At 41.7% G+C, this 17,083-nt stretch overlaps 1 protein-coding gene across 2 annotated transcripts in view; it reads left to right on the top strand.

Moving 5' to 3' along the window:
• Positions 1-17,083, top strand: part of Pdxdc1 (pyridoxal dependent decarboxylase domain containing 1) — a 70,502-nt gene that overhangs the window by 45,777 nt on the left and 7,642 nt on the right. For both annotated transcript variants that reach the window (XM_075942089.1, XM_075942088.1), the window contains exons 9-16: positions 660-744; positions 1,575-1,623; positions 1,756-1,857; positions 3,752-3,877; positions 9,645-9,695; positions 13,397-13,460; positions 14,381-14,469; positions 16,152-16,257. In XM_075942089.1, the coding sequence (XP_075798204.1) occupies positions 660-744; positions 1,575-1,623; positions 1,756-1,857; positions 3,752-3,877; positions 9,645-9,695; positions 13,397-13,460; positions 14,381-14,469; positions 16,152-16,257 (672 nt within the window). The remainder of the gene's footprint in view (positions 1-659; positions 745-1,574; positions 1,624-1,755; positions 1,858-3,751; positions 3,878-9,644; positions 9,696-13,396; positions 13,461-14,380; positions 14,470-16,151; positions 16,258-17,083) is intronic.

Genomic DNA, 17,083 nt, shown 5'->3' with positions numbered 1-17,083 from the left:
TGTGCTCAGTAAAGTCTATAGAGTAAATTACTGAGGAATGAGCTCCAAGTCTTTGACTTATGTTTAAGTAGTTTACAAAATATATCTTTTATAGTAACAAAGAACCTAACCTGTGTGATAAAAACCCAGACTCATGTTACATTTTTATAAAGGAGACACCTAAATCAAAATAACTCAGGATGTGGAGATAAATCAGTGAGAAAGGATATTTGAGCAAATGTCAACAAAAGTAGTCTACCTAGAATAGTAAGTGTAAAATAATTCACACTGACAAGATGTATTCTGAAAGAGAAAATAGTTGTAAGCACTTGTGGACTGAGCTTTGAAATTTCTAAAGAGAACGCTGATAGAATGCAGGCATAAATTGGCAGTTCCACAGTCTTGATGGCAGGCCTGGCAGTTTCCCATGACTTAACAAATCTAGTGGTTTAAAAAGCCCATACATAACTTCAGTTTAAAATTAAATACTTACAAAGAAGGAGGCACATTTTTCAAAACTTACACCAACCAACTCACAAATGTTAATTTGAAGTCATTCCACAAGGAAGATTTCAAGGTCGTGGTGCAGTGCTGCTTCAGTCCTGTGTGGAGATAACTCCCTCACTGTGAAGAGTCAGAAGGCACTGGGTTGCTTATTAGTGCTCCTGTTTATTTTATAGGATCTGCAGGAGTTGGACACACAGACAAGATTGGACGTTTGAAGGAGCTCTGTGAGCAGTATGACATCTGGCTTCATGTTGAAGGGTAAGTACTGGTAAGGTCAATTCCATTTTGGTCTTCATGGAGAGTGGACACCCAGACCAATGATATTTATCATTAAAGGTTTGGATTACAGATGACAAAATTACCAAATGAAAAGGAGATTTTATTGCTTTGTACGTCTGGAAAGATGAGTAGTAGGACTGGCGCTGAGCATGGTGTCAACCAGAATTCCATACATTCCTCTCCACTTCCCCTAGGCATGATCATTTGACTTTATTTCCTATATTTTGGCTCATGGAGAGACATTTCCTATTATAGTAAAAAGCAACTGCAGAAATCCTAACCACCTTTCCAACTTCATGTTCCATGAGTTCCTCTGATAGTTGAGGTGTTTTGAACACCTCTAAAGTAGGTAAGTGACTCCACCTGAGCTCATAGTTTGGTAAAGGTGATAGGGTCATTTGACAGAAGGGCTCAGGGTGTCTTCAGGGAGAGAAGGAGCAGGTGCAGGGCAGCGAGATTCCCATGCCACCACATTGTCCAAGATAAGGATACTTTTATCTCACATCTACAAAAAGAACAGTGACTGAGGAAGAGTGGCCATAAAAGATACAGAATAGTGTGTGCATTGTCCTAAATAAGCAGAGATAGCCCCCAAAGCATGTTCCTATTAGAAGTGTATTTTGAAACGTTAGAATTTTTGTAGTTCCCATCTTTTGCTTTAATGAATGCTAATGAAACAAAAGACATGGATGGAGATGAATACATGTTGCCTTACGACAGCACAGTTGGTTCTTTCTCTTGTAGAGTACCTGCTTAGGAAGTAAGTAACATTAACTAATTTGTTCTTAGACTGGTGCTTTTTCTTGCAGCGTGAATCTGGCAACATTGGCTCTAGGTTATGTCTCCTCGTCTGTGCTGGTATGTTGTTGGTTTATTGAACATTGGTGATGATATTCAGTCTCTGGTGGATTTCCATAGTTTCCACAACTACAGGAGGGACAGTGTTTTCATGTCCTGGTTACCTAATGAACAAACCTCTCTTCTTGGTAGGCTGCAACCAAATGTGATAGCCTGACACTGACTCCTGGCCCGTGGCTAGGTTTGCCAGCCGTTCCTGCAGTGACACTCTACAAACATGATGATCCTGCCTTGGTGAGCTGACTGTCTGTCACTACGGAATGAATGCTATTCATAATTGCCTTCTGGGATAGAATACAGAGAAATGTAAAGTTTTTTCTTTTCCAAGACAGGGTTTCTCTGTAGCTTTGGAGCCTGTCCTGGAACTAGCTCTTGTAGACCAGGCTGGCCTCGAACTCTCTCTCCCAAGTGCTGGGATTAAAGGTGTGCACCACCACCACCTGGCTTCTGTTACCTTTTTTTATTCCTTTTTTTTTTTGGCAAATGTACAAAATAATGGGTTTCATTATGGCATTTTCATGCATGTATATTGTACCTTGCTCATACCCTCCAGTACCATTTTTTTTAAAGTAGTCATAGTGGCACACCTGTAATCCCAGTACTCAGAAAAGGCAATAAAATCTCAAATTTAAGGCTATCTTGGGCTACAAAGCAAGTTCTAGAATAGGTTAGGCTACATAGTGAGACCCTGTCTCAAAAACAAAAAGTTGCTGGAGCTCTATTGTAAGGAGGAGGCCCACTTGTTTGTCCTAGCCGCCCAGCTAGTTTATACCCAAAATAACCACACAGAAACTGTATTAATTAAAACACTGCTTGGCCATTAGCTCTAACTTCTTATTGGCTAACTCTTACATATTAGTTTAAGCCATCTCCATTAATCTGTGTATAGACATGTGGCAGTGGCTTACCAGAGATTCTAACCGGCGTCCATCTCAGGCAGAGGATCCATGGCTTCTCTCTGACTCTGTTTTCTTCCAGCATTCAGTTTTGTTTTCTCCGCCTACCTAAGTTCTGCCCTATCAACTAGGCCAAGGCAGTTTCTTTATTCATTAACCAATGAAAGCAACACACAAACAGAAGGAACTCCTACACCAGAGCTCAAATTTGGTAGACTGTTTGCCTAGCGTGCTTGAAGCCCTGGATTCCATCCTCAGCACCACATAAAATAGTGTGGTAGAGCACTTGGGAGCTAGACCTAAGAGGGTCAGTTCAAGGCCAATCTGGGATACATAGGCTCTGTGTTAAGAAAAAAAAATGACTCCATGCTTTTAAAAAAAAAAAATTGGGGGGTAGTGGTGGGGAGTCCACATACTGCAACACACACGGAGGTCAGAGGATGACTTTGTGAAAGTCTCTCCCTCCGCCTTTAATGGGTTCTAGTGATCAGACTCACATTAGTTCACTAATTAGATCACTCATTAGTTCAGGAAGCCATACTTTAAATATTTTCAGTTATGCCCTGTATTTCCTTATGTATATGAAAGATTATTTTTTATGTGTGGCATTTTTATGACTATGATTTTTTTTCTGTTGCTTGATCACAATTTACTTAGTAATGGTCATTTGTGAGCTGTTAAGACGTTACCAAGTTTTTGTTAATAAGACAATCAATGAACATCCTTTTCCATATTAAATTATTTCCAGAGCTGAGATTCCCAAAAGTAGGATCACCATTTAAGACCCTTGACCGACATTTCCATTACAGATTATAACATAATATTTTGGTTTAAACCCTAGACTGTTTGTTTTGTAGATGTTATAGCAACAGGTGCATGCAAAGTAAATGTTTAATGATTACTACTTAAACAGTTGATATCTTGCTTAGTTGACAATGACCAACAATTTCAAGGATGCTCATAGTAACCTGTCAAGAGGCTTCTTCCTAAATGGCTAAGAACTGTGGCTCCAGAGCATACCCCATCTGGATTCTCACCTGGAGTAGTCTGCCTGTTTTCACTTGTGAATCCCTGAGCACAGCTGGGTCTCTGAGCTAAGCTGACATAGGACACAAGCTGTTGAAAGGCCAAATGGATAATGCAAGCCAAGTCTCCCGGTGCGCAGTGCAGCGTTGCAGTCAGTGCTGACATTCCAGCAGCCCTCATCAGTGTGCCTGTCTTGTCTTTTTTAGACACTGGTTGCTGGTCTTACATCAAATAAACCTGCAGACAAGCTCCGAGCCTTGCCGCTGTGGTTGTCATTACAATACTTGGGACTTGATGGCATTGTGGAAAGAATAAAGCATGCCTGCCAGCTGGTGAGTGGAAATGTGAGCCCTGGAGGAGTTACAGAGAGATGGGCAGTCTTTGACTTTTGCTACATTTGTCCAGGACCTTGTCACTTCGGTGTACTATCTCATCAGCAAGCGCACCAAGTGCCTCTTACATAAATGTATGTTTCTTAGGAGTTCTGGGAGGAACTGGTGGCATTGGCCCAACAATATTTTCACATGCAAAGGAATATGCCAGTGTCACCCTGAAATGAGAAAACTCACAAGATGACTTCCAGGGAAAGGGAAGGTACATAAATATTGCGCTTGACTGACTAGCCTTCCAGGGAGAAGGAATATAAAAATTAAAAAGTAAATATACAGGTCTGGTATGGTGGCCCACACCTTTAATCCCAGCATTTGGGGACACAGAAGTAGAAGGATCTCTTGAGTTTCAGGCCAGTCTGCACCTATATAACAAGTTCCAGGATAGCCAGGACTACATAGAGAACCATTGTCTCAAAATAAAAAGATTTTAAAAGAAAGAAAAGAAAGAAAGAAAGAAAGAAAGAAAGAAAGAAAGAAAGAAAGAAAGAAAGAGAAAGAAAGGAATAAAACAATCCAATGTAAGTGGTATGGGTTTTTTAATATGTATTTTTATTAATGGTTTTAGAATTTCATATATTGTATTTTCACTCCTCTCCCCCAACTCCTGTAAATCCCATTCCATTCCATATCCACCTTACTTTGTCTGCTTTTTTTTGTTTTGTTTTTTTTTTTGAGAAAAGGAAAAAAAATATCCGCTTCCTCCCAGCCTCCCCTTTTCCTCCCACCCCTCTCCCCCTCCCCTAAACTCCTCTTCCCCTCCCTCTCCAGTCCATAGAGCAGTCAGGTTTCCCTGCCCTGTGGAAAGTCCAAGGTCCGCCCCCCTCCGTCCATGTCTAGGAAGGTGAACAACCAGACTGGCTAGGCTCCCACAAAGCCAGCACATTACGTAGGATCAAATCCCCGTGCCAATGTCCTTGGCTTCTCATCAGCCCTCATTGTTCGCCATGTTCAGAGAGTCCTGTTTTATCCCATGCTTTTTCAGTCACAGTCCAGCTGACCTTGGTGAGCTCCCACTAGATCAGCCCCCTTGTCTCAGTGAGTGGGTGCGCCCCTCGTGGTCCTGACTTCCTTGCTCATCTTCTCCCTCCTTCCGCTCCTCATTGGGACCTTGGGAGCTCAGACCAGTGCTCCAGTGTGGGTCCCTGTCCCCATCTCCATCCATCACCAGATGAAGGTTCTATGGTGGTATGCAAGGTATTCGTCAGTATTGCTATAGGATAGGGTCATTTCAGGTTGCCTATCCTCAGCTGCCCAAGGGACTAACAGGGGACATCACCATGGGTTCCTGGGAGCCCCTCTAGGGTCAAGTCTCTTGCCAACCCTAAAGTGGCTCCCTTAACTAAGAATTGTGGTTCCGTGCTCCCCTGTCCAACCTTCCTTTATCCCAATCCTCCTGTTTCCCCAAGTCCCCCCCCCCCACTCCTTCCCTTCTAACTTTTCAATCCCCAACTCCTCTTATCCCCATCCCACCTCACTCCCAAGATCCCAATTTTCTCCCCGGCAATTTTGTCTACTTCCCTTATCCAAGAGGATAACTATATGTTTTTCCTTGGGTTCACCTTCTTATTTAGTTTCTTAGGTTCACCTATTGTAGACTCCGTGACCCTATTTATGGCTAGAAACCAATTATGAGTGGGTACATCCCATGTTCATCTTTTTGGATCTGGGATACCTCACTCAGGATAGTGTTTTCTATTTCCATCCATTTGCATGCAAAATTCGAGAAGTCATTGTTTTTTTACCACAGCGTAGTACTCTAATGTGTATATATTCCATACTTTCTTCATCCATTCTTCCATTGAAGGGCATCTAGGTTGTTTCCAGGTTCTGGCTATTACAAATAATACTGCTATGAACATAGTTGAACAAATGCTTTTGACATGTGATAGAGCATCTCTTGGGTAAATTCCCAAGAGTGGTATTGCTGGGTCCAGGGGTAGGTTGATCCCGAATTTCCTGAGAAACGGAAACACTGACTTCCACAGTGGTTGCACAAGATTGCATTCCCACCAGCAATGGATGAGGGTACCCCTTCCTCCACAGCCTCTCCAGCAAAGGCTATCCTTGGTGTTTTTGACTTTAGCCATTCTGACAGGTGTAAGATGATATCTCAAAGTTGTTTTGATTTGCATTTCCCTGATTGCTAAGGAAGTTGAGCATGACCTTAAGGGTCTTTTGGCCATTTGAACTTCTTCTGTTGAGAATTCTCTGTTCAGTTCAGTGCCCCCATTTTTTAATTGGGTTAATTAGCATTTTAAAGTCTAGTTTCTTGAGTTCTCTATATATTCTGGAGATCAGACCTTTGTCTGTTGCGGGGTTGGTGAAGATCTTCTCCCAGTCAGTAGGTTGCCTTTGTGTCTTAGTGACTGTGTCCTTTGCTTTACAGAAGCTTCTCAGTTTTAGTAGGTCCCATTTATTCAATGATGCCCTTAGTGTCTGTGCTTCTGGGGTTATACCTAAGAAGCGATCGCCTGTGCCCATCTGTTGTAGGGTATTTCCCACTTTCTCTTCTATCAGATTCAGTGTTTTCGGGCTGATATTGAGGTCTTTAATCCATTTGGACTTGAGTTTTGTGCACGGTGATAGATATGGGTCTATTTTCATTCTTCTACAGGTTGACATCCAGTTGTGCCAGCACCATTTGTTGAAGATGCTTTCTTTCTTCCATTGTATACTTTTAGCTCCTTTATCAAAAATGAGGTGTTCATAGGTTTGTGGGATAAAATCCGGGTCTTCTATACGATTCCATTGGTCGACTTCTCTGTTTTTATGCCAGTACCACCCTGTTTTCATTACTGTAGCTCTGTAATAGAGTTTGCCCAGATCGAAACTCCGTGCTGCTTGTGTAGCTCACAAACAAAGGGCCCACTCTGCTTGCTGCAGGCAGGCTATGGAGACAAAGCTGCTTTTGTTTTTTTATAACCTATCCGGTCCCATTAGTAATACGACTCTACCCTTGTGTGTAACCACTGACGAAGCGTGTTAGCCATACCACAGCCACACCTTAAAGAAAGGGGACTCTGTCTCCCAGCAGCTCTCAGTCTCAACTCTAAACTCTGGTAGAGGGCATGGATAGTTTTTGAAGATTTATTTTATTTTACGTGTGTGATTGTTTTACCTGCATGTGTGTCTATGTACCATGTGCATGTCTAGTGCCCTGAAGCCAGAAACGGGCATTGGATCCCCTGGAACTAGAATTTATGGTTGTGAGCCATCACTTGGGTACTGGGATTTGAACATGGGTCCTCTGGGAGAGTAGTCACTGTTCTTAACTGCAGAGTCATCCAGCTCCCAGGTATGGGTATTTTTGATACAGTAGCTTGGGTTTCCTATTTGTAAGGCTTTAGGGACAAATATATCTTTGTATTAGAGGTAGTCTGATTATGAAAAACATAAATTCTGTTATAGGTTAATGTCATCTGTTTGACTTCTATAACAAAATAACTTGGTAATTGTGAGTAGCAAAAAAGATGTTGTAGATGCTCAAATCTGAGGTTAATATGTCAGCAGAATCAGTGCCTGGTGAAGGCTTTAGATGGTACCATCTATGTATTCTCATCTGGGAACAGGGAAAGCATGCCCTTCCGTTTTGTTTGCTTATTCATTTTGTTTTGTTTTGTTTTGTTTTGTTCAAGACAGGGATTCTCTGGCAGCTATGGCTGCCCTGCAACTCACTTTGTAGACCAGGCTGGCTTTGAAATCCCAGAGATCCACCTGCCTTTCCCTCCCCAGTGCTGGGATTAAAGGTGTGCACCTCCACTACTTGGCATCCCTTCATCCTCTTTTTATAAGCGTGTTCACAAATTGTTTTTTAGTGACTCCTTTTTAGTGCATGGTAGTTGAGTCACTATCACTTTCAATCGCTGACTCTTAATATTATTGTTTAGGATATTGGGTTTCAGTGTAGCAATTTTGGACAAACACATATATTGAGAACCTTACCCTTTAAAAAAAAAAAAGTTGGGGCTGGAGAGATGGCTCAGAGGTTAAGAGCATTGCCTCCTCTTCCAAAGGTCCTGAGTTCAATTCCATCTGTAATGGGGTCTGGTGCCCTCTTCTGGCCTGCAGGCATACACACAGACAGAATATTGTATACATAATAAATAAATAAATATTTTTAAAAAAAAAGTCAAGCTAGGTGTGGTAGCTCAGACCTGTTTTCCAAATACTTAAGAAGCAGGCAGAGGCAGGAAGACTAAGCATTCAAGGCCAACTTTGACAGCAGGAAAGAGATTGGGTTTGAATATGATCATGCATGACTGTAATCCCAACTTTCCTGAGATGTGGAAAGGAAGATTAGGAAGGAGTTCAAGACCAGCCTCACTACATCGTGAGTCTGAGGACATCCTGGATTACATGAGAAGCTGTCTTAAAATGGGGAAACACAGTCATGTTTGTGTGGTGTAAGCATTGATCCCTGTGTCAATTTAAAAGCATGTTGTCATCTTTTGACACTTTTTCTCACCTGTGTATAAGATAATTTAATTCTAAGGATTTACTAAGTTAGTGTATGTTAAACTATTTAAGTAGTACCTGATCACATAAATTATTCATGAAAGTTTAAATCTTTGTTTTAAATATATTCTTGGGCTATTGTTGTAGGTCAGTGGTAGAGCACACACTTTGGATGTTCAAGGCTCTGGGTTCAGTCTCAGTACCCCAAACAAATACCCCACTGTTTCTCCCCCCAACCCAGGATATAAGCACTTTCTCCTGTCATTTTTATGCTTAAGAAAAATTATTCTGTTCTTTGGTTTATAGGTTAGTTCCTTTTTACCTTACAAATTAATTTTAACATTTTGTTTATAAAAAGCATTTTTTTTAAAAAGTGTTTTCATTTTGCTGTTAGCTCATACCATGATTTAGTTCTTAGGAAATAGAAGCCCTTATTACCGTAGCAACTTAGTCAAATTAGAGGAAGGTTTGAGCACTCGTGGGAAAAGTTCAATTCTCCTTGGTTTTAGGAGTGCAGGAAAATAATGATGACATTAACTCCCAAGCCCTTGAGATTACTACAGTTCTGGCACCTGCCTACTACCCAAGCCTGTAGCTAATCTCCAGTGTTCTTGAGGGTTTGAATGAAAACCTGCTGTTCACTCTCCATCCTAGAGCACCTGTGAAACTATGGGGCATCGGCAGGTGTGCGTGTCTGCATGCTCATGTCTTATAGTCCATACTGTATCATGCACGCCCCTCTCCTCATCTCCTCTTTCTTTGTGTGTGGCAGATGTTGAGCAACTACTCAGTGCCAAACACCATGAAGCACTTTGTATGATTTCATATGAAGCCCACAGTTTCACTAGATTGTAGGTTTCAGTGATAGAACACATTTCAAGTGGGGTTCCTTTAGTGGCTTTGCAACATCCAGTACTCAATAAATATCTGCTGAATTCATGTTTCTCTACTCGATGAATTAGGGACTACAGTGATTCTCCTGTCAGTGGTGAAAGGTATTTGGTTGTGACTATATAGAAACGCAGTTTTAACCATCCTCATGACTTGTCATGCTGTGTGCCTTCACTTGCTAGCCCTACATGTGAAAGACTGAAAAATATCTGCAAATGTTGAGTTGTAAAAATTGGGACTCAAACTTAGTAATCACCAAGTTGCAGACGCCTTTCTCTGTCTGATGTGCAAAGATCCCTGTGAAACCTGCTAATACAATTCACTCCAGTAAGGTTGTATACTTTTGTGTTGTTATTTGCAGAGTCAGCGGTTGCAAGAAAGTTTAAAGAAAGTGGACCACATCAAGATCTTGGTATAGTATATAATTTTCTCTGCTTTTGAATTAAGTTTTTAGCTCCAGTGAAGAAAATGGTTTTCCCCAAGTGTGATAACATTTCATTTGAGTTGTGACAGTGCCATGAACAATCTTTAGGAAGGAATCACATATATATTTATGACCTAATTATACAGTTAGTCTGAAATTAAGAGATCTGTGCCAAACAATGTTTAAATTTTAAATTCCTATAATTCTGTTAAAATCTAGAATTGCACAAAAATCTTATGTAAACTCCTTTGACTTCACCTTCCCAAGGACTCAAGATCACCCATCCTCGAAGATTACTGTCTCAGAATACTCTGGGCTGCTTTCTGAAACCTGCTCAAACTGGGATGAGAAGGAAAAAGCAAATACCCCAGGTCTTGTCTTCCAGGATCTTTGCCCCCTCAAGTAGTAACTCACAAGGAGACTTAGCAGAACTAGCAACTAAAAGTATCAGTCCAGGAGGGCAGCTTTTCACATTTTGTTTCATAGTATTGTAGAATTTCAGGAAATAAATAGGTCAAGTTTTTATTTAAATGTGCTACTGAGAGTTTCTTTGGCACTTTTTGCAAAACAAGAGTTTAGTTCAAAGTTGGTCCTTGAGTTTATTTGGGGTCCAGATTAATATAATCACTTTTATTATGGTTAGGTTGCAGGGTAGGAGTTGGGGGTGGAGGGAGCAAGTACCCTGTATTGCATTCTGAAGCCCAGTTATCTGGCTGCATTCAATTGAGAGGAAATTTGGAAGAGGAGAGTGGGTCATTGGAGGAGCAAGTCAGGAGGCTTGAGTTCTGCTCTTAGCAGTGCCGCTGAGTAACCTGATGACACTGAGTCATTTTCTTGTTTTTATAAGATTATTTGGTTTTATTTTTTTGTTTTTTTGTGTTTTTTAATTTTTTTAAAAGAAGCAAACAAATTATCTCTTCATTATACATACCAATCCAAGTTCCCACTCCTCCCCTCCTCTCATTCTCTCCACTTAACCCCCCACCCCACCCCCATCCACTCCTCAGAGAGGGTAAGTGGATATTTGGTTTTATATTATGTGTATGAATGTTTTGTCTGCAAGTTTGTCTGTTTACAATGTGTGTAAAGACCAGGAGAAAGCACTGGATCCCCTGAAACGAGTTACAGACAGTTGTGAGTTCCCAAGTGGATATTGGGAATTGAACCCCAGATCTCTGAGAGAATAGCTAGTGCTCTTAACCACTGAGCCACCTCTCTACCCCTGCATTATTTTCTTAACCTCTTGTTCTGTCATCTCAGTTGTTGGTTGGACATCTCTGCCTGCAGATGAGATTCAGAGTGGACTACAGTGAGCTTGTTAGTAGGAATCAAGGGAGTGCTGAGCCCACTCAGGATCTCCGTGTGTCCCCTCATTCTTTTGGAGTGTCTTTGTCAGCCTACACAGTGTCCAGCCACAGACCTTTCAACACCCTTCTTTCAATGGCCACTTCCTTTAGTGGAGAATAAATGATTAGCAGACAACACAGTCATCAACTGTCACAGTTACTAGTAGGCTACATACTATTAACAAACATGATACCCAGTGTTTTCTCTGCGTTGTTTTGTTTAATTCCCACAGCAGTCTCCTTTGTTCTTCTGCTTAGAGAAACTCACTGCTCCCCATTTCTTCTCTTTACTGAGTTGTGAGTTTTGAGACCTCGTTCAAACATGTCTTCTTCAAGAAGCCTTCCCCTCAGTACACTGAGATCACACACACCAGGACGTATATCACTTGATTCCCTGGAATTTTTTATTCTTTGTTGAACTTAGGGGTGTGTGTGTGCGTGTGTGTGCGCGTGTGTGCGCGTGTGTGTGCATGTGCGTGTGTATGTACACATATATAATATATATGTATTTCTTTTCTTTAGAAGCTTCATCAAAGGCTTTGTGTAAATTCTCTATCCACCACATGGGCATTAAAATATAGGACTTCAACCATAAAAGCAAAGGTTCACAACCACTCATGTTCCCTGTCCATGCAGCTTAACTTACATTTATTGCTGCCACTGCTTTGTTGTCTTTTTAAAGATTGAGACAGGGTTTCTCTTTGTAGCCCTGGCTGTCCTAGAACTTGCTCCATAGATCAGGCTGTCTTCTGCCTCTGTCTGCACCACCACGTCCAGCTATCACAGCTGCTGCTTCTGTTTTAGTCTTCTTTCTGGATTCATTTTGTTTTGAGCCCAGAAGTGGTTTAAACTCTTTGGATTTAATTTGGCTTAATCTAACTGTTTCAGAATTTAGGGTTAGATAACTTGAGTATCCGCTCAGTCTGTTGTGTTGGTAGGGCCCTGCGTCTGTATATGACTCCGCATGGTATTCCTGTGCACACTGATACTGAGAACAAAGTATGAGGAAACAGTGATCGTATAGATAGACGCTGTAGACTGGACCCTTCTGCCTTACATCAAAAAAGTGAGATTAGTTTGCCACCTTCTTAGTTCTTTCTTTTTTGTGGAATTTACCCCATTCTACTTAAACAATAAGTCCTTATTCTCTTAAAGGCATTAGTAATTTTATTTATGTGAAAGTTAGAGGTGGCAGATGTAAAAGCATTTTAATATAAGAACCAGCTCAATAAATAACTAGCAAATTTAAATATAAATCTTGCCTGATCTGAATCTTCTTAAAATGTTAGTAGAGACAGACAGGCGGATCTCTGTGAGTTCGAGGCCAGCCAGGTCTACCAAGGGAGTTCCAGGACAGGCTCCAAAGCTACAGAGAAACCCTGTCTCGAAAAACAAAAAAACAAAAAAAAAATGTTAGTAGAGCCAGGCCTGGTGGTGCATACTTTAATACCATCAACTGGGAGACAGAAACAGGAGCTTTCTCTAAAATCTCTACATATTGAATTCCAGACCTTCTAGCACTACATAGTGAGAGCACCTGTCTGTGAGTTAGCACTTCCTCTTGTGGTCCTACAAAGTGAGTTCATTAGCCATAGCATAGTTCAAAGCACAGGAGCAATAGCTACAATGATAGATTACAACTGTTAAATGTTGAAAGAAAGCATCCCCAGAACTTACCCCAACAAGACCACCATAGAGCCTGCCAGCTATTGCTCCTTGGTGTGTGCCTGACGGCCGGCATGTTGTTGTAATGCAGTGAGCACTGTCATCAGCTACTTGTCTGACAGTCCACCAGTGTATTCTAGGCTGCAGGTATGTGCATTGCCAGAAGGACTTGAGTCCTGTTCTAAAAGCTGGTGCCTTTTCTTTTTAAATCCCTGAGTATAAAAGGTTCCTTGTTTAGGCTAGAGAGATGGCTCTACAGTTAGAACACTTGCTACTCTTGCAGAGACCCAGATTTGATTCTTAGCACCTACATAGTGGCTCACAGCTGTTTCTAATTCTAGTTCCATGGTATTCAGTATTCCCTCCTGATCTCTGTGGGTACCAGGCGCACACTTGGGTCACACATGCGCACACTTGGGTCACACATGCGCATGCAGGCAAAACACCCTACACAGTGTTTTAAAGGTTGCTTGTTTGCATGATTTTATAGGGTTTGTTGGGTCAAGAGAGTAAGCAACCATCATTTTCATTTTCAGTTCAGGCCAGTTACAGCCTTTGAGCTTTTTAACATGTCTGTGTACAGTGGCATCTCTGCCTGCTTTTCCAAAGATAGCATCTCATCCTGTTGGTGTTTGGTACTATTCTCAATGTGGTAACAGCACACTTCCCTTTTTGCAGGTGGAAGATGAGCTCAGTTCTCCAGTAGTAGTGTTCAGATTTTTCCAGGAATTACCAGGCTCAGGTAGGCAATTAAAAAAAAAAAACTGTGCTTCAGGCTTTAAATTTAATATTATATGAAATTAAATGGGTAATCTATATGTTTTCATTGCTAAAATCTTCAGTCATTTTAGAAAAATATAACAGTTTTGCAAGCATGCTAGTTAGTGTTAAGTGCCTATGACTAAACCAAGGACTTCCAAATGCCATCACATAACTTGTGCCGAGCCAGCTAGAGTGCAGTGCTCAGCAGACTAGTTGTCAACTTACAAAATTTGCTTTGGTTTGTTTTCAGAATCACTGTAATGAGAGTCACTTTTTGTTTATTGTTTGTTCTTTTTTTTCTTTCTTTCTTTTTCTTTGAGACGGTTTCTCTGTGTACCCCTGGCTATGCTGGAACTCGCTCTGGCCTCAAACTCAGAGGTCCGTCTGCCTCTGCCTTCTGAGCGCTGGAATTAAGGCTGTGCGCCACTACTGCCCCTCTGGCCTCAGCTTTACCAACGGCTGAGATTATAAACGTGCACCACCAGGCTGGCATTGAAAGCAATTTTTTTAAAAGATGAAAATTAAGAATCCTATTCTAAGTTGGACAGTGGTAGTGCAAGTCTTTTAACTCAGCACTTGGAGGCAGAGGCAGGTGGATGTCTGTGAGTTCAAGGCCAGCCTGGTCTGCAGAGCAAGTTCCAGGACATTCACAGTTATACAGTGAAACCATGTCTTAGAAAACTGGGTGGGGGAAAAGAGAATTCTATTTTAAAAATCTATTGAGAAGTTACTTAGTTCATCAGAAAAGTATAGGCAATTAACCTCAGACATTTTGATTTCATTAATATATGATGCTGTTCTCTTGGGATTCACTTTGGCATCTACATGAAATGGAGTTAAATTATAATGTTTATTGTAGCCTTGTTTCTGGGAATGAATCCCTTCTGTGTTTGGCCTCAGATCCAGCATTTAAAGCTGTCCCTGTATCCAACGTAGCACCTGCAGCTGTTGGCCGGGAGAGACACTCCTGTGATGCACTGAACCGCTGGGTAAAGATGGCTCCTATCTACTTTTTCTCCTTTATGTCTTGGAGCAGTGTCACCTGGCCTCATGCCTGCTGTAACAGGGTCATGTGTGGTAGTCAGAGCCGCAGGAAGGAGCTTTGTACAGAGAGACCAGGCTTGTTCTGTTTTGATTAGATAAGCGCCTCATACACTGTCAGCTCTGGCAGGCCCCTCACTTTCCTTCTGTGACCATGTCCTGATTGCTGTGTAAGGCTAAACAGCGTGTAAAGCCTGGACTTCAGTACCTCGGCTTTGGGCAACAAGCGTGGTCTAAAGCTGGGTGTGGTAGCGCACATCTTTAATCCCAGCATTCTGGAGGCAGAGGTAGGTGGATCTCTGAGTTTGAGGCCGGCCTGGTCTACAGAGTAAGTTACAGGACAGCCAGACCTACATAGTGAGCTCTAAAAAAGTGAGTTTCTTGTCTCAAAGAAACAAAACAAAGTGCATCAGAAGGTACAGGTGTTCCCTATGCCCAGGCAAAGTGGGCCAGCATTCTGTTCTAGCGGCTTTTGGACACTTATGTTTAGTACCTCTAGATTTTAGACTTCAAGTGTTCTTAATAGGGTAAAGATGTTGTCTTAGGGTTTCTATTGCTGTGAAGAGGCACTATGACCACAGCAACTCTTATAAAGGAAAACATTTAATTGAGGTGGCAGGTTACAGTTTTAGAGGTTTAGTCCATTATCATCATGGTGGGGAGCATGGTGGCTGGGAGTATGGTGGCATGCAGGCAGACATGGTGCTGGAGTAGTAGCTGAGAGCCCTACCTCTTGCGGGCAACAGGAAGTGGTCTGTCTCACTGGGTGTGGCTTGAACATATATGAGATCTCAAAGCCCACCCTACAGTGGCATACTTCTCCCACAAGGCCACACTTCCTAATAGTGTCACTCCCTCTGGGTTCTTTTCAGACCACCACAGATGTTCACAGCAGTATCATTTCCTGAGGTTTGATAAATCTATAATTCATCCTTGTAGTGCCATTCAAAGACACTATTATAACCTGTAGACAAATGTTTAAAACAGATGGAAAATGATCAGCACAAATTAGATGGAAAAAAAATGCAGGTTACTGGGGCTGGGTAAGTGGCTCTGTGGTAAAGTGCTTGCAGTGCAAGCATCAGTGCCCCAGTTCAGATCTCCAGCATCCATGTAAAACAGCACTGCAGCACTAGAGAGGCAAAGACAGGTGGTTCAGGGGGCTCATTGGCAGGACAGTATAAACAAAAATAAAAACGTACAGTTTCATTGAGAAGAGACCCTGTCTCAAAAAGTAAGGTAGAGAATGACTGAGGAAAAGCCCCGCATTGATTTCTGGCCTCCACATACAAATGTGTGCCTGCACACACACAGAGAACAACGTAGATTCCTAAAATGTAGAATGCCCTGTTGTTACAAAAACAGAGAAAAGACCCTGGGAAATATACCAGATATCAGTAGTCAGTGTTAAGATAGTATTTTGTGAGTCATTTTTATGTCATATTTTTATTTTAATTATATTGCATATTTTTCTAAAGTGAATTTGTATTTGGAATAACATAAAATGAACTGCTGATAGTGGAAGATGCCCTGAAGAATAAGGCAAACTAGCTCCAGGAACCACTTTAGTCTGGGTGAGGTTAGGAATGTGGATGGGTTGCAAGAATGTTCTCTGTCCTTTTCTCTGCAGCTAGGAGAACAACTGAGACAGCTGGTGCCTATGTGTGGCCTCACTGTTCTGGACTTGGAAGTGGATGGCACATGTTTGCGGTTCAGCCCTTTGATGACAGCAGCAGGTAAGGCAATTACAACTCTGCCCCTGTGGCTAAGGCAGAAACTGCTAATGGCCAGCAGTCAGATGACTGGGCCCCCCTTATAACCTGCTATCGTGTAGTTTGCAGCATCTTCTTTCGAAGGAGCTTTCCTTTTGGGCTAAATTTAGGTTTCAGCATAACTTCTCAGAGAGTGAGGCATCTGGAGCAATTCAGTTCTGTGACTCTAGGTTTTCTATTTTGGTTACTTCTCATGTCCAAGTAAACATCTGAGTAACCTGTGGAGCTTTAAACCTTTCAACACAAGGCCTGAAAAGATTCAAGGCAGACAGGGTCCCACACTGAGAAGGGGAGAAGACATGGGACAGGTCACCCAACAAAGAGGCTGTCTGCAGTTAGATGCCTGCCGGCAAGCGAAAGTGCCAGGGAGTAGCGGGCCAACACAAAATGAACTTTGGTGTTTTTGTGAACTTTTTGTTTCCCTCTGCTTTGTTTTGGCTCCCCCCCTCCTTACTGGTCTTTTGTTTGTTTTGATTTTAGGCTTTGGACGGGGAGGGGGGTTGTATTTCTTATTTTTTGTTTGTTTTGTTTTTTAACTCATTTTTTTGTGTGTTTTGAAAGAGAGAACATAAAGTTGTATAGGTAGGGAGGTGAAAGAATCCAGGAGGCATTGGGAGGAAGAAAAACATGATCAAATATGTAAAATGTTTTTAATAAAAAAGAGTCCCTCCTATCTCAAACAGACCAATCTTTCAGCAGAGTTGTCACTGTGGAATGCAACCTGGACATGCTTTTATTTTGTTCAAATATTGTACTTTTAGTAATATATATTTAAGGTCATGATTTGTTC

This window comes from Microtus pennsylvanicus, chromosome 11 (genome assembly GCF_037038515.1).
Source record: "Microtus pennsylvanicus isolate mMicPen1 chromosome 11, mMicPen1.hap1, whole genome shotgun sequence".
Taxonomy (NCBI): domain Eukaryota; kingdom Metazoa; phylum Chordata; class Mammalia; order Rodentia; family Cricetidae; genus Microtus; species Microtus pennsylvanicus.
This window is presented reverse-complemented; position numbering and strand designations above follow the sequence as displayed.